Source organism: Hoplias malabaricus, chromosome 5 (genome assembly GCF_029633855.1).
Source record: "Hoplias malabaricus isolate fHopMal1 chromosome 5, fHopMal1.hap1, whole genome shotgun sequence".
In the NCBI taxonomy this organism is placed as follows: Eukaryota; Metazoa; Chordata; class Actinopteri; order Characiformes; family Erythrinidae; genus Hoplias; species Hoplias malabaricus.
Window position 1 is genome coordinate 24890871 of NC_089804.1, and position 20953 is coordinate 24911823.

Below are 20953 nucleotides of genomic sequence, written 5' to 3' on the forward strand. Positions count from 1 at the left end.
CAGCATTGCATTCTCCTCTGGACTGTGCCAGGCAGGTGATGCCTGGTGGATTAGGTTTTTTATTTATTATTCCTCCATCAGCACTGCTACAGCACAGTTCCAGTTCCCTAGGCCTTGGCAGACTTGAAGAATATTTTACTCTTTATATATATATATATATATATATATATATATATATATATATATATATATATATATATATATATATATATATAATCTCATTCATTCATTCATTATCTGTAAGCGCTTATCCAATTCAGGGTCACAGTGGGTCCAGAGCATACCTGGAATCATTGGGCGCAAGACGGGAATACACCCTAGAGGGGGCGCCAGTCCTTCACAGGGCAACACACACACCTACGGACATTTTTAAGTCGCCAATCCACCTGCAATGTGTGTTTTTGGACTGGGAGGAAACCAGAGCACCCGGAGGAAACCCACGCGGACACAGGGAGAACACACCACACTCCTCACAGACAGTTACCCGGAGTGGGAATCGAACCCACAACCTCCAGGTCCCTGGAGCTGTGTGACTGCGACACCTACCTGCTGTGTCACCATACATATACTTACTTGTACTTTGTACATATCGAGTGTTGTTCTTCAGGAGCATCACATGATACATCATTTTAAAGAAAAGTGCTGGTATTGATTTAACATGCAGGCGGTGGTTCTGTGGTAATTATTTGTATGCACAAGCCACGCTTAAGAAAACTCATCTCCACCTCAAGGGCAAGATTTTTAAAATTCCCTGCACAGTGTGTTCCCCAGCCACCACAATACCAATGGGCATTGTTATGGAGAAACTGACAAGCATACAAAGTAGCTCTCTCCCTGCTGGTGTATGCTTGGAATCTGAAAGGAATCAAAGATGGAATGAGAGGGAGTTTGAGTTTGTCAGATGAAAGTAATTACCAGTCTATGACGGTCATGAATGCTGTGCAGTGGAGGTGTATGTGGTGAGTAATGATGTTTCTGCTTGAAGGCAGGCTGTGCAGCTGTATCAGCACATTTGATTGACAGCAAGGAGCTCTCCTCCTGGCTGCCTGTAGCTGAAGCTACAGTTTTGAAAGGAAGGTACGCAGCAGGACGGCAGACGCAAAGCACTTTTCTGCTTCTCCCACTAAATGCTCTGTATTTTTCCAGGGCTGAGAGCGTTTAGTAGATCAGTGCCTGATGGTACAACAATAATTGTAGGTGGATGAGCTGTTCGAGTTTCTGGATGTACAGATATTCATGACAGTGTTTTCTTTGCACCTCCTACAGTGCCTGCTGCCTTGACGCTGGATCCCTTGACTGCCCACCAGAGGCTGATACTCTCCGATGACTGCACCATAGTGGCATATGGGAACCTGCACCCACAACCGCTGCAGGACTCACCCCGTCGATTCGACGTGGAAGTGTCAGTGTTGGGAGCTGAAGGTTTCTGCTCAGGAGTCCACTACTGGGAGGTGATGGTCTCTGAGAAGACACAGTGGATGATTGGTGTGGCCAATGAGACAGTCAACCGCAAGGGAAGCATCCAGATTCAGCCCAGTCGTGGCTTCTACTGTATCGTCATGCATGACGGGAACCAGTACAGCGCCTGTACCGAGCCCTGGACCCGCCTAAACGTTAAAAGCAAGCTGGAGAAAGTGGGAGTCTACCTGGACTACCCCAAAGGCCTGCTAGTCTTCTACAATGCTGATGACATGTCGTGGCTCTATACCTACCGAGAGAAATTCCCGGCCAAGCTCTTCCCGTACTTTAGCCCAGGCCAGAGCCATGCCAATGGAAAGAATGTGCAACCCTTGCGAATCAACACCGTTCGTCTATAAGGAACAAGACTGAGCCAAGCAGCTGACCCAGGCTGAGGATCTGATCAAGCTTAAAAAAAAACAATAGATTTTTCCCTTTCTTTATTTTCTTGTTTTTTTTTTATTAAAAAAAAAAAAAAGGAAAAGGCAAAAAAAGCCCAGGTTGTATAAAGTTTATTCCTTTCACTTCGCTTTAAGGCACTTGCAGTTGTGGAAGGCTTAAATGATGATGAATGAAATGGTCAGGATGACCTCTGAGTGTCTGTAGCAAGGACTTGCATAGGAAATGTTAATGGAAATACTTGCACACTTTGAGGAGGGGACCTCTTTGGGCTTTTTTGTATGTTCAGTTTTGCCGGTCATTTGTAATCCTGCCGTGGCTCTCTCGCTCTCCCAGGGTCTCCCAGCTGCTCACACACAATGTTCCAACTCATATCCTCTCAGCCTCCAGAGGCCAAGGGCCCCCCCGTCCTCTCCTTTTTCATGGCTACTGCCAGGGGAGTGACCTTTTCTGTTCTTCAGCCAGAGATGTAAAGATGTGTCGCCTTTTACTCATTGTGCAATTGGCTTTGGCGTGTTTGTGCAATGTCCGGTACTGTACTGCTACACTACCTTTTTTTCCTTAATTATTATTGTTATTATTCTAATGATTATCCTAATTATAATTATTATTATTATTATTATTATTATTTTGGCACAGGTCATTTCTTGTGCTTTGCAGGTGACTGAGATATGAATATGTGCTCTTCATGACTCCTTCGGTGGTAAGGTAGGCACGTGGATTCCTCTGCTCCTCAGGTGATAATTATCCCCAACACCAGTCAAGTGTGTGGGACTTTGCAGTAGTCCAGCGAGTGTCCAACCGAGTTGTGTGCAGTCGCGTGAGGGAGAATATTACAGTTATTAAACGACCTGTAGCTGACATCTCACCCCGTTCGCCATTTTCTGCTTAAGGTTCAGTTGTGTGCCACCAATGTATCTGTTGCTGGTGCAGCGTAGCGTTTAAACGCACTGCAGGTAATCACTTCACATTATCCTTGACTGGAATTTGGTTGTGTTGTTTTTTTTATTATTATTTTTTTTTTCCCCTTCCTCTTTTGCCACTGTTTTTGCTCCTATCCTTCTGAGAACCCCTGTGACGTTCCCTGGGACATCTCATTAGGATGGTCAATGTGTTAAAGAGAGCAGGGGATTATCACATTGGGCCATCTGTCAACTTTAACACATCTAATGAGGCATAAATTGTGCAATGCTGTAGCCTGATTTTGCAATTACCAAAGTCTGCAAAGTCATTCTATTCCGTTTTAAGTATGTTAATGGTGGCGGCAAAAAAATGGGACAAACTTTTCTGAACTGACCTTCCATGTACATAGTTATCTTCTGGTTGTGTTTTTCTTTTATTTGTTTTGTGAAGGGGAAAAAATGCCTAAAGTTTAGGGATTTTGCCACTTAAGTCTTACGTTTATAGTAATGCACAGAATACTAAAGAACACTATACCTGTTTCTGAATGCACTTTCAGCTGTTCCTTATTTGCCCATGAAGGGATGCTGCTGCAGTGTAAACATTTGGTACACTGATATTCTCTAAGGTCCAATTATAAAACATAGCTTCTCTGTTCTAATACTTCAGGGAGCTTTTGCAGTTTTAGTTTTTGGGATCTTCCTCCCACATCAGCAATAACCAATTCCTGGTTTACCATCCCCCTTCCGTTTTGCAATGGAAAATACATAGTTCTCTATCAGGAAAACATGGGAATTGTGTGTAATTTGCGCACAAATTCATTATGAGCTAACATTCATCTGACTTAATGACTTTGGGATTTGAATTTCCTAAAAATAGTTAGGCCGAAAAACTCAATAAACCTTTGAGTTTATGATCTGATTCCGAATGGGAATTTACTTATTTGATTTTGTGCATTGCAGGTTTTTTCAGTCATTCAGTCAACTGTATATTTTATTAAATATTTTATATCTGGGTTTTCTTGCCAAATATTCACCCAATGATTAGCTATTAGCTGTTAGCTATTAGCCAGTCCTACAGTTGGTGGCATCAAGCACATGCTTCCTCTCAGACACATGATGCCAGTCACCGCTTCTTTTCACACTGTCACTAATGCAGCGTCACTGGACCGTCCTATACGCTGGAGGAGTTTGATGACTGCCCAGGTCAGTCACATCTGCTGACAGATGCACCCAATGGCTGGCAGTGCGCCTTGTGAATAGGGGAGAGAAGGGTCCATTGCACCAACACAGGGAGTGAGACAGTTGTGCCCTTTAGGACTCCTGGCCTTGGATCGTTCCTACAGTGTGAACACAGATATCATCTCAGCACGCCTTGGAACACAACGCTAACCAGAATTTAAAGCTGGCTTTCTCTCTCCTCCATGCAGCATTTATGATAGAAACCCAGCTGTGCTCTTACAGATACAGTGCCTTAAGTTCGAGCTAAACGAGTGTTCCCACAAAAATCAGTGTTCACTTCTCCAAAGTCATCAACTCATGTGATTGTTAATTCATTCACTGCTAGTCACCATGAAACCCAAGCCCTTCTTTCTGTAGAACAAACTGACAGCTCCTTTAACAGTGCACTGCTTCTGAGAAACTGGGCTAATACAGAACAGACTTTCTCATCTCCTTTTTTCAGGTCTTCATTCCGTATAAGAAACCCATACCTCTATCTCGTTGGGTTGTGTTTTACTGTGTGTGCTGTCTGACGTGTTGATGTTTAAAGGATAGCGAAGCATTGTGGGGATGTGAGAACCTGCACATGTTTAACAGGGACCTCTGCAGAGTCTGCATCGCTTAAGACTGCTCACATTTATCTGAGGGAGTCCTTCCTTTTCATCAGGTGGTGGGAAACTTGAGATATATAGTAAAGAGTTTACTATGCGTATTATATTGATTCTAACAGTAATGAATATGATGATTGTGCTTTTGGATGATGGACGCTTTGCACCCATCGTTGTGTAAATGCACTCTGGTGTGCTCTCGCTGCTAGAGGTTCATGAAAAATGTTTTAATGTTCAATTAAAGAATGGTGAAACAGAATTATGTTGCGCCTCTTTATTATGATTGGGAGAATACAAATATTTATCTTAATAAAAACGATCCAAAGGTTGCTGCCCGTTTTTGTTGTATCTTCAATGTTGATGTTTTGTGAGCTGCTCTGCATTAATCAATGAATTTGATCTATACATGGTGAATGCTTTCAGTGGTCAGATCTCATTTCCCAGTACAGTATTTACGATGTATAATCCGACTGGAATGCAGAGGAGGTATGGCCTGTATTGGCTGAGATCTCAAAGCTTTAGAGGTGTGCGTCAGGGTTCGTAAACGACATGTTTTCGATGCAGAAGTATGAATTGGGTTTTAGTGTGTGTTGTGCATGTAGATCAGACACAGCAGTGCTGCTGGAGTTTATAAACTGCTCACTCACTAGTCGCTTTATTACACACTCACACCTCATTGCTCCACCTTATAGATGTAAAGTCGGAGACAGTAGCTCATCTGTTGCTGTGCATTTTATGTTGGTCCTCCTCTAGTCCTTCATCGGTGGTCTACAATGTGTCGGATCCACTCATACCAGCACAACACCACCACCACCACCTCAGTGTCACTGCAGCACTGAGGATGATCCGTCTTCGGCTGCATACCTACTCCTGAGGGGATCCTGACCACAGGAAAATCTCAGTGGAGTTTATTAAATGGATGATGAGTATAGAATCAACGAGAGTGCTTTATTCCTGTTTGTTTGGTGTGTATTTAAAAAAGGGCACCCAGTATTGCTTTCCATAGCTGTCAGATGTTCATGAATAAACTCATATTCTCAGAGGCTCTGCTTATTACAGCATCCTCCAGCAGATAAAATTAGTCCTCTTATCTCATGTTTCCTTACCTTTTCAAACCGCAGCTGCGTGGATAAAGACTAAAAGGACTTTAAGTAAGCAAGCGATGCCTCCGTCTTTGAGTACAGTGTGTCCTCATTCCGAGTGAAAGAGAGGACTGCAATTTGTCTTTTCAACCAAATACCTCTTCTGCCCAATTCAAAAGCTGAAAGCTGAGGAGTCAATCAGTCTTGCATTTTTTATTTATTTAAACAAAATCGCCCTATCTGTCTCCTGTACTCTGGAGCTCTGCTCAAGACAGGAGGATTATAATTGTACCATGCTTTGAGTTTTATGGCCTTACTGTGGAATAATTGCTGGTGTTTTGCCAAGGAGATGGAGCTCTGTGACCACCCTGGGCCTGCCAGGATCCATGAAACCGATGTTCTACAGCTGGGCGCTTTGCTTTGTGTAATTCTGCTGCCTGTGAACCAGAACAGGTTAACTCTCCCTTGGGACAAGTGTCCAGACGGGCTCCAATCCATTTTGCACACAGATGTCGTCTAAATGAGAAGCGCTGTCACATCGCTATCGCATCCAACACCTGCCGTTGCTGTGTGTGCCATGATTTCTCCTGTCACTCGGGGGGGAAAAGGCGAGTGAGCCAGAGATGACAAAGGAAGACAATGAAGCTTCACAGCGCTCCTCAATCTGTCAGCTGCACACGGGGTTTTGTGAGGAGGAGGAGTACTTTATTAACCTTTGAAGACTCTGTTCTTGGGCGTGTCTGTGAGTACTCAATTTAGTCACATAAACATATGTGAGGGCTAAATACAGACGTAGGATGATTAATTTTGGAACGTCACTCTAACTCATCTAAAAGTGATGAATGTTGCGTCACCTCTCCAGCGAAGAGACGCACTTCTTCAGAGGAACAGGGTTATACTCCTTTAGACATGATGACCTTAGCCTTGCTCAGATCTCCCAGTGCATCAGTGTCCACTAAGTGCACAGTAGTTCATTCATCCACTCATTTTCTGTAACCACTTCATAATGATCAGGGGTGTGGTGGGTCCAGACCTTAAGGGCACACCCTGGACACGGCTCCAGTCCATAAACCGGGCATCACATAAACAATCCACCTACAAACATGCGTTCTTGGACTGTGGGAGGAAGCTGGGGCACCCGGTGGTAACCTATGCAGACACTGAGAGAACACATCCAACTCCTCATAGACAGTCACCTGACCTGAGGATCAAGCCTGGAGGCATTAAAAGCCTGGAGTCTAGTGATAGCAGCAGTATCTGAAATACGACTATGCCTCCCACAAAGAAGCTGAATACTCTAATGACGGGTGTCTACAGACTTTTACACTTGGTGTATACCTGGTAACAATAATTTTCCCCAAAGTAGGAGGAGATTTCTAGACTACGGCAGCTCCAGCACTTTTTTTTGTGCTGTAGATGATTTGGTGTCAATGCTTCCAATTAGTTCTGAAATGTGTGGTCGTGAAGGACACATCACTGTCTCCCTAAGAGCTGTATGACAGTGTTCTACCCTTTTCTTCTCTGATAAATCGGAGAAATGTCCATCGACCGGGCGTTCTGCCAGATCTCTATCCACACACTAATTCTTAGCAGGAAATATGCAAATGGAGCATCCAGCTATGATGTGTTTATAATGGGGATGTGTGTTTTTTTATTTTTTTTTTTTTTATATCACTTTTTTTTACATTTTTCCATGGACACCACTAAGTACAAACAGAGGGAAGTGTTATTACTGGAAGTGTCTCTACTACCAGGCACCAGGAGTGTGATTAGTGGTGTTTTCCTCAGTTTTCCAGGTAAAAGGGTTCCACTTTTGGGCCCTGATCGTTTGCTCAAACCCAGTGTAATGCTAATGTTCAGAGAAGTCATTTCTCCCCACAGCCTGCAGCAATAAATGACATTTAGACTAAGCTTGCTCCCCCCCCCCAACCCCCTGATCAAGATGAAGTGGTTCCAGAAGATGAATGAATGAGTGAATGAATGAATGGTCTCCTCAGACTTAACAGACATTTTCTGAGGGTGTTTCTGATACTATGCCCAAGAATATAGGTACTTTGCATGTGTAGCTTATAAACGGGAAACTCACTGTTACATCTATTGTAGGTGTATTATACTCTGTGGTATTTAAATGTCTGAAATGTTCATAACAAATAAGTTAAATATCAGCACGTAGTGTACCCTGTAGCTCCTGTGAGTGGAAGAACTGCCTTTGCATCCTATGTTCAGTGTGTGTGTGTGTGTGTGTGGTAGGTGAGTCACGGTTATTGGTGACTCACTTGTCAGCTGTAGGTTGCATTTGTTCCTACAGGCCCTGATTCTTCAGAAGAGGAGATTCCTGTGTTGTCAGCTTAGCATTTGCCCTGCAGCAGTCTCCGAAATTCAGCCGAAGCCGGGCTCTGTTAGAGCTTAGACAGAAGAATGTGCAATGCTTAGCAAATGACTCTCCTCAGCTTCCATTTCAGTGTGTGGATGAAGCATGCTGCAGGCTTAAGTATATGTTTTAATGCAGTGCTGGGAGACCTCTGCCGCTGAAGGGTGTGAGTCAGATGCCAGCGGAAGGATCTGACGTAAATAAAGACACTTGGGAAGAAATCAAATTCACACATTGTGCCTCAGCCAAAGTCAGGGCAATAAGACAAGTTTGGAGTACTGAGTTTTTTTTGTTTTTTTAAATTTAATCTTGTGAAGGAATGTTTTCGTAGATTAGTCAAATGGTCAGATACTTCGTAAGAAAGTCTGCTTGAGCTTGCTTAAAAAAACTGAACACAGAGGCAAGCGTATGATGATTTAGGAGGCATGTGGTAACGAGGTTTTACCGTTGGAGCTCTCTGGGTAAAACCATATCCTCCATTTTCAAGGCCCACTTGCAAACATTGACTGCACTTGACCATTTCACCAACAGGTTCATATCCAGGTTGCCCAAACCAACACAGCCAAGTTTATCTGGGTAAATGAGTGATAAACTACTGGCACAACTTTCCGATGTATTGATAAATGTCTGGAATAGCAATTAAACTCATCTTTAGAGTTGTTTTTTCCTTCCAGTTTTGGGAGCAGTGTCCTGCACTCCACTCTAGTCCTGATTTTACTGTTTATACACACATCAGTGAGTGAATGGCATTAGAAGCATTATTTTTATGCTTAGATTGGGTTGATTTAAAACAGTGAAACCTTCACGTTCATCTCAGTGATTTATTGAAACAATTTATTGAATCGTAACAGCAACAACGAGACTCAAAAACACAGTCACTGCTCAAAAACTGTTGAAAAGCTTGAGGAATTATCCTCAACTACAGGAGCTAACCCAATTAGCCGTTGATTCAACGTTGAAATAACGTAATGACTGCCGTCTAATCAACGTTCTCTTAAGGTTGCAAATGAAAGTTGAAAAGACGTCCAAACACAGACATTGAAAAGACGACTATTAGATGTATTTTGGACGTTCAAATACGTTATTTATTGGTCCCGAAATAAATTACTTGTATAAAACGCTTTTTGAACGTCCACTGACATTATCGATTGGTCACCACTTAACTAACTTATTAAGATGGATTTTGGACGTCCATTGACGTTTAAAATGTCCTTGACGGACAGACTACTTTTAGACCTATTTTGAACATCCAGGGACGTTCCTCTTTTACTGGGAAAGCACCTGTGTTTGTGTTTGTATGGAGGAGATGAAGGCCCTGCTCATAGACAAACACACTACTGCCCCCTTCTGGTGTAAGTAGATACTATCCTAGATCCTCATTTACCTGATCATTACATTACTCTTATTGCTTCAGTGAGGGTCAAAAGAAAACGTAATTTCTTTGAGTGCCTGGTGGATATAACTATGGGTGCTGATGCCTTTCCTGTTAATTATCCACTGTAAACACTGGTGCTTGTGCTTCACTATTGTTCTTCAGTGCGTGTGGCCTCCAACTAAGCAGAGAAACCGACGCTGCCTACAATGTAAAAATAGCATCATTCTTATGTGTCACCAAGTGGATACCTGCATGCAGCGTTCGTAACACTGCCGGCTTCCACCTGCGTTTGTCTGAACCTTTCAGCAGCTTTTTCAGGGCTCCAACGTCAACACACCAAGCAAACAAAGTGTCAAACACTGTTCCTTTCATTACACTGGCTCTGACAGACACTCCAGCTGCCTCATTCCGCCCTGACCTCAACCACCACCAGTGTCTAACCGACGCCGAGGTCTCCCTCTATCTCTTGTTACCATTTTCAGAAATCTCTCAGATCTCTGGTCAGATTAGTTTCTTCTACACTGCCCCCTGCTGAAACGTTTAACCACAATATTCGCAGAAATGTAATGCTGGATGTAGACGTTCAGAGAAACCTGAGGGGACTAACACTGAAAATGATTCCGCAGGGCTTTGTTTTCTTGACTCTTGTCTGTTTCTCTGTAACGGCTGGTTTTTCGTTGCTTAAATCTGATTGGCTGGCGGTGGGCTCCAGCCTCAGAGTAAAAAGGAAGAAACGGTTTCCTGAAACTAATGCAGGAAAATTAATACCTTACCTGCCTCAAGCTGTAAACACTGACTCATAGGATTCAGGGAAATGTCTGCACCAGGTCGAGCAGTTAGCATTCTGGTTAGCTTTAAAGCGGCCTCTGACTTTTACACAGTACTGTACTGTACAATAAAGGAAATATCTCCTCCTGCTTTAAAGTTAAAAGGTTTTGTCACAACCACAGCAGTATGCTTTAATTTGTGAACTGTGGCACTCAATCTGTAGTTCATAACAGTGTTTATCCTCCCACTGCCAAACTGCTTGTATTTAGAAGATGAGCAAATCCATCCCAAATGACCGCTGGGTTATGGTCTTTCAGCTATGAACTGACAGATGCTAAAAGCTAGCAGTGTTTTTATTATTCCACTATCTATAAAATGCTCAGCGCTAATGATGTTTGCTTTTATAAACTGCCATCTGTGAACCCTCAGGCCGAGTAACTGCGGGGTGATAATTATCATTTATTTTTAATATTGTAGGCTGCTAAAAACACCACAAACAAAACATTTTTTCAGTTACTCTACTGTTATGCATCAAAGACTTTCTAAGGCAGATGAAAATGAACCGATCACAATGTTATGACCCTTTGAGAAAGTGCCCACATTATTTATTTCTGAAAATGTGTTACTATAAACAGTTTTTTGCATTTGTACATGGTGTGAAAAATGCATAATAGAAGAGCATGTCGTCTTAAAAGCCTGGCTGTCTTTGTTCCCATGTGCTTCCTGTTGTTAGTGATTTAATAGCATGATGGTGCTGCAGGTAGTGTCGCTGACACACAGCTCCAGAGTCCGGGATTGATCCTCACCTGGGGTGAGTGTGTGTGTGAAGAGTTTGGAGTGTTCTCTCAGTATCTGCATGGGTTTCCTTGCTCATGTCTGAGTCGATTTGTAAGTGTGTGACGCCCTGTGATGGACTGGTGTGTTTCTGAGGGTGTGCCCAGTGTTCTGCGCCTACAATGACCCTAAATTGGACATGGATACTGACTGGGGGAATGCATTAATTAATGAACGCTTGTAGGTGGATTTGATATAGGGACTTGTAAAACAAACAAACGAATGAATGCAAATGACCAGTTCCTTGAGGGATTTAGTATGACATCTGTACATGAAAGAAATGGTCATTACCCTGTTTTGTAGTCAAGAGACTACAAAATTAAATTAATATCTTTAAAATGAATTATTTTTGTTCACCAAAAATGATCTGCAACTTTAAACAGAATATAATCAAAGCGATCTGTTAGCCACAGAACACCAATAAAATGAATGAAATGTGTAAAGATCACCCATTTCAAGACAAAGATTTGAAAATTCCTAATATTTATCCCTTAATACATAAAAGTCCTGTGGGAAAGTGCACCCTGCTACGTTCTCATTTACAGTAGGAAGGGATTAGCAAATGTTTTACAGCATACGCAGCTAGTGTGTCCAGATTGCTGACAAGTAGTACATTGGTGCTGAGAACTGTGGGAAAAACACAGACCAGAAGACCACACAGCAGTCCTGTCATTAGGTCTCCTCTCAGGCAGGGACTTTCCCTCAAAGGCTTCCAAAGCTGCCTCTCGTGGGGGTGCAGGGCTTGTCCTCTGCTATTCTCCACCTCTATCCCCTCCAGGGGAAGTTCAGTCGACAGCAGTGAGACAAGCAGGGTGCCTTTGCTTTGTATTTTACAACTGCCAGCCGAACCTGTTTGAACAGACAGTGACATGGGGCTGCCACAAGGACACCGGCGCTCATTGTGTCCACACTGTGGGGTCTGAGCGCTGCAGCTGTCTGCTTTTTTCTTTGAGTCCACACAGCTATTATGATCCGGGGTACCCTCGAATGTTTGCGTTTGCAAGAGGGCTCCAGAATTCCTTTCCGCCTTTCTGCTTTCACTACCGCTCTGCAGTTTGACCCATTTGCAAAGTGTTCTTAAATGTAAACTAGACGCAGCACCTCTCTCTCTGGAACTTTGAAGCTGATTTGTTTGGAAAATCAGCAAAGGCAGTTGGGATAGCTTGGCTAGGAGTAAGCCCAGGCTTCCAGTCAAGCCCAGCAGGAGCAGTACGATGCCCAGAACCCAGGAGAGCTGACCCCTGATTGGCGAAGAGATCGTCAGCAAGCAGGGAAGACAGGCTGAGAGGGAACCACCTCTATCCAGACAGTCACTGACCATGTGCTGATCCTGCCTCCAGCTGGATTCTGCATAGGTTCCACTCATGCCCCAAAGTAGAAGAGAACCAAGGAAGCCCACAGCTTTCAAACATTTCAGGAACACCACTCTATCCTTTCCTTCCTCTATTTTCTGCAGGGGTTCCCTCTCACAAGCTTCACCATCTCCATCCATCAGCAGCACTGTTGAAGCCACCTCACTTTCCTTATTCGGTTTTTTGCACACCCCACTGGTATTTGACGTCCCTGTCGCCTCCTGAGGCCACAGATAACGGACTAGGACTTCAACAGCCACGAGAAGTGGGGTCAGCATCAGCACCAGCCAGTAGGTGTTGCTAAGGAACAGCATGAAGTGAAGAGCAATGACATCAGAAGAAGGATGGAAGAATGCTGGTCTGGGGGCTGAACACCAGAGGTAGGCCAGGAACACTAGATTAAAGAGAGAAACAACAGAGAACTGACACATGGAAAGCTCTTATATTATTAGATTATTGATTTGTTGAATCAACTAACAGATCTTGTCATTGTTTGGACCATCTTAACCCTTTAAAAACCAAATGTATCAAATATGACACGTGACATTTGGAGGTGGCTCTTTCATCATCGAATTAAAAGAATGCATTTAACAAACCATTACAAAATTGTTGAATGAATTCCTGAAGCAATTCCAGGCATTTTTTGTTCCATTTCATAGATTTAGTGTATTCTTCCTTTCAAATGCTCATTGAATTTTCTGAATATTTATTATAATTAATCTGTTCTTTACAGCAGCAAAACACATTTAGACAATTTTACAAAGTATTTTTATGAAACAAAAATGTATTTGTAGCTTTCCAAAGACCTCTGTGTGCAAAATGTGTGCTCAGTTGTCGACAGATTCAGAAGAAGAAGGTGATGATACAGAGGAGTGTGGGAGGTCTGTGGAATGACCTCATACCTCAAGCCAAGGTTCAGACAGTAACAGAAAAAACTGTAGTTCCTCGGAAATACGGCTGTGAAGATCAACAAAAAATAGCCTTTGTGGTTTTGTTGTTTGTATTACGACCCGTGTATGAAATGTAAAAAGATCAGAGAGAAGAACACTCATAGGTCAGAGACCTCGGGAGCAGCGTTTGTCATCGGTTCAAAGTTACGTTTTCCTGAGAAGTTCTGAAGAACAAAGACAATCACTTTCTATTCATTGTTTAACTGAAATCAATCAAAACAAAGGAAAAAGTTGTAAAGAAATCGAAAGAACGGTTTCAACTGATGCAGTGAACTAAATTAAAGACCAGTTAAAGAAAAAAATATATTGGTAAATGCTAAAAATGAACTACATTAAGATTCTTAGTTAAAGGGCCACATAATATGTGACTTTAAAAAAAAAGTGTGTTTATTGTGTTATTATTTGATGTGTCAGGCTTTAAAGGGCTAATAGACTCGGGAGATTGACCTCGTAACGTCCAACGTCTGAGGAGGAACAGGAAATAGGAAACAGGGCCATGTAAAGATCATGTGAAGGCAGCATGTGGTCTACAGATATTTTCTTACCAGTGATGGAGAGGTCTGTGAAGAGCAAAAGGCAACTGCAGCAGAGGCTGACGGAGGAGATGGAGTCTTTAAAAACTGGCAGATAGAGAACACTACACAGCACTTTATATCCACACAGAAAGATTGTGGCCTCCAGAACACCATCCATCTCTGTACCTGATTACACACACACACACACACTGTAATAGCAATCAAGTAGTAATCAAAGTTATTAAAAGCATGTTTGACCACCCACTCCCTGCTGCAGTAAAAGAGTCTACAGTCTTAAAGGAACACTGAAATATTTGTACCTAAAAATTACAGCTTCAAAATCATTGTGATGCGTCAGTGACCTGTAATAGGGAGAGCAGGACCTCTGTCAGAAACTGCACTATGTAATATTTGGAGTGGGGTAGGAGCCCTCCCCCTCCTCCTCCTCCTCCCTATTAGTTTCACTCAGGAGCAAACGTCCCAGATTTGACTTAGTGTTCCTAGTGCTCCAGCTCATGTGCTGCTGCTCCAGAGTGCCCTGTGTCGTTTAATGGTTTCCTACGGAGATCATGGGGGAGCTGTGAGTGCACAGTGGATGTTATACACACATTTTGGACACAGTGTAGTTTCTGAAACTCCTTTAGATTGAAAGCTTTTAATACTGAGCTTTGTAGAGGTGTGGAGTCAAAACCTTTGATATATCAATAAATCTTTCAGATATTCCCAGGTCATTCTGCACACTATAAAGCACATGGTTTGAAGAGAATAAGACTACAGCAATGTTTTTTTTCCTACAACCATGTGGCTCTACTCTTGTAGAAGGTTCTACTCTGTTGTTCTATGTTCCAAACTGCCATGAACCACTAATATTGACCTGCTGCTCTACTTTGCTGCCTTGTGAGTCAATGGCATCAGAATATTGTGGCTATCTTCTTCTATGCCATTGTTGGGAAACCTACTGCATAAACCAGGCAATACTGGCCATGATATTTAAAAAATAACTTCACTTCATTCAATGAGTTCATCAGATTATTTCTGTTACCTCGTTATAACCTTATATTACCTCATTTTATAGAGATCTGTATCAAATATAAAATAATATCATTAATTCTACATTCAAATATCTCTTAACCTAAACTTGTTTAATGCCCTCACTTTAAAGTACAGTAGTCAGTAAAACATTAAAAAGTATGTGGAGCAACAGATGGACTGCATTCTGTAACTGTACAACGGCAAAGTGTTTTTAAATTATAAAATGGATAATGCGAGTAGAAACATGGAACTCATTTCGTGTCATGGCTGATCTGTGTAAATAACTATTTCATATTTCTGTACGTTTATAATGTTTGTGTAAAATAATGAATTTCATTTTATATTACACTTATTATTAATAATATTATTTTACCTAAATGCAACCCAAAATTACACAAATATTGCATCATTTATATGTAGGGTGACCAGACGTTCTCTTTTACCCTGACATGTCCTCTGTTTTAGATATAAAAAAATGTCCGGGCGGAATTTCACAAAGGTCCGGGATTTTGTTTTTCTAGCGCTTACATAGAACTTCGAGACGTTTCGTTCACAAACTAGTCCCGCCCTCCCCTACTCCGATTGGTTCGCTTGAGTGAGAAGGGGGCGTTAAATAGCCTAAAATCTTCTGATTGGACGGTCTGACTGTAGAGCTACCGTTATTGGTCGATAACCTTCTCTGTAAACATTTAATTGGTCAGTCTGCACGTCAGTAGTCGTACACCCCCCCCACCCCCCACCCCTCGGAGCCGTGTCCTCTTTTTCACCATCTAAGATCTGGTCACCCATTTATATGTTACTGTTTAAGTTACTGCTCCTGGTTGCAATTAAATTTAATCTAAATTACATAATATAATGCTATAATAAAATTGATTCTAATTTTAAAAAAATAATAATAAATGTATAATGTATTTGTGCCATACATAATAAACATGTATCATAAACAGACATATTATTTAAATTGTCCAAGAGACCAACAGTTTAGTGACTTTAACAACATATACATATATGCTACAAATTTTACATAATTTACATTACTTTATAACATCAGAATCTTTTCTTACCATAACTAAAGAAGGCTTACAACTAAAGAACTGATCACATTTCTCGAGTATTTCCTTTAAGACAAAAAAGCATTAATTCACCCAGAATTATGTCGACAATAGGCCAGCAACACAATTAAAACAAAGGAACAGCGCAGCCAGCAAAACCCTTTGCTACACTGATTTATTACCCTCATACGGATGTTGAGAATGACAACAACCTGCGTGCTATGACCCTTTTGGGCCTACGTGAGTGTTAATAATTAACAAAAATTGATTCTGAGTGTTTTACTGCTGAATAAATTACAAAAACAATGCTGTCTTCTGAAGAATTAAGAAGTAGTCCTCTTGTTTTATTCAAATTTAAGTGACTAAAATTCCACTTTGCAACATTCCTACAAACTCAGTGCTGCGGTCTCTCACGTCACAGAACAAGCTTTGCTTCATTCATGTGAGAACCTCACAAACACATCTAAGAGTCATAAAATAAGGCGTAAATACGATCTTTACTTAAATGTAAATCAAAGAAAAGACCTATAGCTAATACTTTTTGGATCATTTATATTTGCTGTTCCTAATGAATTGTGGACACAACATAAACAGTGGCAAGTATTTTTATGTTATATAGAAACATGAAGAACAACAAAAACATTGATACAACAACACTGTGAAACACAACTACACTATTCAAAACTTTCATACGAGGTTAGATATCATTCATGTGTGCTTGTGGATAAGATAAGGCATGACTAGATTAATATCAAGTGTTATATGTCTACAATGTGGTAATACAGAATGAATAAATGCTAATGCAACGCTGGACTGCATTCTTTAAAGAGATTTGTTAAAGCAATAAAAGTAGCCAATAGTAAGTCAATTAAAATGTAAAAAGGACCAACTACCTTGGCTCATTTCCCAAACAAATCAGGTCAATTTGCCAACAGAAGCAAGGCGGTGCTCCTGGTTTACATTTGAAAACACTTTACACGTGTCAGAGTACACAGAATTAATACTGAGTTATAAGCCTTCAGTAGCCAATGTGAATGTGATTAATGCCACATTGTCCACCCAGGTCCTTTGTGAAAGGAATGTATTAATAGAATTTGCAGCAGGAGATTAAGAGACTAGTAGAGTATTATTAATAGGGTTGATTTATTTTGAGTACTACATAAGTCCTATGCTAATATCAAGCTTTGACAAGTTTATTATGAGTGATATGAAGCTATAATTGCAAGTTAAAATGTATGACATACATATTTTGCCTAGACACATTCTACCCACATGTCAAAAGTTTGTGTACAGCTGCAGTCCATCTTTTATATCTTATATATATACAGGGTGGGCCATTTATATGGATACATCTTAATAAAATGGGAATGGTTAGTGACATTAACTTCCTGTTTGTGGCACATTAGTATATAGAGTATACTAATGGATACTGGAAGACTAGCATTTCTCCTGCGGTGTTGCTATCAGTGTGTGAAGAGCGTTGCATTGACAATCCAACACAATGGGCAGCACATTGAACACATTTTATAAGTGGTCAGAAACTTGTAAATAACTCGTGAAAGAATAACGTTATGTTAAAATCAAGCACACCATTGTTTTTCTTGTGAAATCCCCAATATGTTTGATGTGTCATATGACCCTCTTCCCATTGAAAAAACAAGAAGTTGGATCCAAAATGGCCAACTTCAAAATGGCCACCATGGTCTCCACCCATCTTGAAAAGTTTCCCCCCTCCCATATTAGTATATTAGTATGCCACAAACAGGAAGTTAATATAACCATTCTCATTTTATTCAGGTGTATCCATGTAAATGGCCCACCTTGTATGTGTATGTATGTATATATATATATATATATATATATATATATATATATATATATATATATATATATATATATATATATATATTTATATTTTTTCCCCTATTTGCTTCAGTAGCAGTGCATTCTGAGATGGTATTATGTGCCATATTGGAACATAGCTGTGAGGTTTTGACTGCATTCTAGTGAGGTCAGGTACTGATGTTGGATGATCAGTTTGGGATCTAAAACACTCATCCCATGGGTAGAGGATAGAGAATTGTGTTCACTTCAGTATCATGCAGCTGTTCCAAAACATCAATATATTGGTGATGCTTTTCAATGGAGATCAAAGCAATGTGTTTGAACACCTGTGTGACACAGGCAGTGTCAACAGAGAATGCTCAACGAAGCAGCTAAATGCGGTAGTTAAACCGTGTCCACAAATCTTGTACGCATAGCGTATATAGCCTTGGGTGTCATTCTGTTGTCACTTTCCTGAAAGGTATGTATTCCTGTTTGTGCATGTATTGTGCAATATTACAATTTGGAAGAACACAGTGTGTGTTATTAAGTCAGTCCTGCAAACAAAAAAGCTCAGAAACACGATGTACACGGTGATTCAAACGTGTCGAGAATTTCCACGTAAGTGTATTATATCAACACAACAGTCTTTTGGTTTGCTTACATCTGGCAATTGATATGTACATGTTATATTCTTTACTCATGTTGAATGATGTACATATTTGAGTTCAGTGCATTGTGGCAGGGTTAAATTAATAAAAATAAAAATATATTTGGTCTCAGGATGATGCTAAATGAGCAAAGATGTAATGATAGCATTAATGACTCATTTACTTCCTTCAGAAAATCACTTATCTCCAAATAATCTTAATTCCACCGAACTGCAGGGTGTTATTGCATTTTTATAACGACAACTATGAATTATTCTACTACTGTGAAATTAATATGTAAGGTATTTGGTTGAGGGTCAGGAAAGCAAGTCTGAACCCATATGCAAACGCTCGGAGAGCTCAGATGTTCTGGAAGGTGCCTATTTACAGAAAGTCAGCATAGAAACACATCTATTACCATTCTACTCAGTAACCTTACCTCTGAGGATCCTGGCCACAAAATGTAAGCTATGACTTACAGGCTATTCATCATAACACTGTAATAAGATACAGGAGTTAAAAAGCCAGCATGATTGATACATGTAGTCTCCTCTGAATCTGCAAAAAGATTCCAAGAAGCTATAGTTTCAGTAATCTATAACTGACCATTAATCTTGTTTACATCTTCAAAAAGCTCACGTTCAAAAACGATGCCCTTCTGAGAATTCAGAATAATGAAACTGCCTTATAAATTTGCATTGTCCTGGAGTAACTGGTCGGAGAATTGGCACCAGTGACTTGCTAGCAATCAAAAAAAATATACAGTTGTATTCAAATGTTTTAATTCTTCTATGGATAGCTGATGTTACACCGAGAACACGTTTCTGTTAATTTCCTCGTATATTTGCAGATGAACAACAAAATAAATAGGCACCATGAACAAAACAAAAAAGAAGTCTATATAATCCTCATGTTATGAGGGTTTTTGAAGTCTGAGTACATTTAGACTGAATCACAATAAAAGTTGTAATTACAGGGTCCAAGCACACGTTGACTCACTGTCTTGGATGAAGTTGCAGCAGGCCCTTTTTGCCTGCAGTTCTGCATGGCTGGAGGTTGCGGATGGCATGAAGTATCTGACCAGCATTTCATGCACCGGGTAAGATCACTGACTCATGACTTCATAAAAGGAAAAAGGATTTTGCAGAACAATAAAAATCAAGCTTACCTGAGAAACCCAGTGCAGTCAGCTTTTGAATCGGAGCAGACAACGGCTCATCCTTGTGTGTGTTCTCTCAGCCCTCTCTGAGGTGGACGTGTCTACACAGGCCATCCCCTCCAAATGCTTCTGGATTTACCTGAGCTGAGTGGGTAAGCACGTGGCTAAGGCAAAGGGTGTGTCTGTGTTTGCTTAGATCATATAAAAAAACTGGTTAAACTGCTTCAACAGTGGCATGGGGGGGGGGGGGTGTTAAACTATGTTCTGCTGTCTTCATTATTAAAGTGTGCTGTTAAAACTACAATTTAACTGAGATTGCAGGTGGTATGATTCAGATCTGACTGCTTGTTTGACATGAGCAATTACATTGAAACAGTGCACCTTACACCTGGGTGGATTACTCTACTTCTGGCCATTCAGCTCGTGAGGAGTCAAAGAACAGTCGTAATGTTTTTGCCAATGCTGCCATCTTGTGTTACGACATAAGCATTGGAAACAATAAGTGTGTGTCCGTGATGTTGAGTCCTCTTTTAAACATAAAGATTATAGGCTTGAACACTCGGGACTATATATTTATCATAAAATAAATATTAAATAATATTTGTTATTGTTGTTTTTAATGTGATGTATTTTTAATATAAGTAAAGATGAACTAAACCCATGTACTCCTGCTCAAACTAATCAAAAACTAATATCCTTTGGGATAAAATCCTGAGCTAACATCATCAGAAGCATGCGTATTTTCCTCCAATAGCTGAGAGACATTTGTACTTTGATCCTATTAGATTGGTTCCTATTAGATTATTAATGCACAATTATTATCCTGTTGTGTTCTTGATGGTTTGCATATTGTGATTTTTTATTTTTTTTGTTAAAGATGCAGTTTTACACACAGCCTACATAGATGCTAACACCACCATCAAACACTGTTATAAACATCCCATTTGATGAGTGGCATATGTGAACAACATAGTCTCATTAGCTAATAATAATAATTATTATTATTATTTATTTATTTATTTATTGCAGGTAGTGTCGCAGTCACACAACTCCGAGACCTGGAGGTTGTGGGTTCGATTCCTGCTCTGGGTGACTGTCTGTGAGGAGTGTGGAGTGTTCTCCCTGTGTCTGCATGGGTTTCCTCCGGGTGACTGTCTGTGAGGAAGTGGTGTGTTCTCCCTGTGTCTGCGTGGATTTCCTCTGGGTGCTCCGGTTTCCTCCCACAGTCCAAAAACACACGTTGGTAGGTGGATTGGCGACTCAAAGGTGTGAGTGAATGTGTGTGTGTCTGTGTCGCCCTGTGAAGGACTGCCGCCCCCTCCAGGGTGTATTCCTGCCTTGTGCCCAATGATTCCAGGTAGGCTCTGGACCCACCGTGACCATGAACTGGATAAGCAGTTACAG

General features: G+C 40.9%; 2 protein-coding genes across 3 annotated transcripts in view; one reads left to right on the forward strand and one right to left on the reverse strand.

Moving 5' to 3' along the window:
• LOC136697489 (E3 ubiquitin-protein ligase TRIM62) overlaps positions 1-4832 on the forward strand; it is a 35334-nt gene extending 30502 nt beyond the window's left edge. For both annotated transcript variants that reach the window (XM_066672636.1, XM_066672637.1), the window contains exon 6: positions 1267-4832. In XM_066672636.1, coding sequence (XP_066528733.1) covers positions 1267-1817 — 551 coding nt within the window. In that variant the 3' untranslated portion in view covers positions 1818-4832. The remainder of the gene's footprint in view (positions 1-1266) is intronic.
• A 5947-nt stretch (positions 4833-10779) lies between these two features.
• On the reverse strand, positions 10780-19621 carry LOC136697841 (uncharacterized). Its single transcript, XM_066673125.1, has 3 exons — positions 19559-19621; positions 13863-14018; positions 10780-12761 (listed from the first exon to the last, which is right to left on the reverse strand). Exons 2-3 carry the CDS (start codon positions 14008-14010, stop codon positions 11551-11553), a joined length of 1359 nt encoding a protein of 452 aa, XP_066529222.1. The 5' UTR covers positions 14011-14018; positions 19559-19621; the 3' UTR covers positions 10780-11550.
• Between the last annotated feature and the right edge of the window lie 1332 nt (positions 19622-20953).

Bases quoted from the DNA above. Each gene is read 5' to 3' on its own strand.
- LOC136697841 (XM_066673125.1), bottom strand. From the start codon at position 14,010: ATGGATGGTGTTCTGGAGGCCACAATCTTTCTGTGTGGATATAAAGTG. The intron at 12,762-13,862 runs GTAAGAAAATAT...TCTTTAATCTAG, and splicing joins CACAGACCTCTCCATCACTG to TGTTCCTGGCCTACCTCTGG.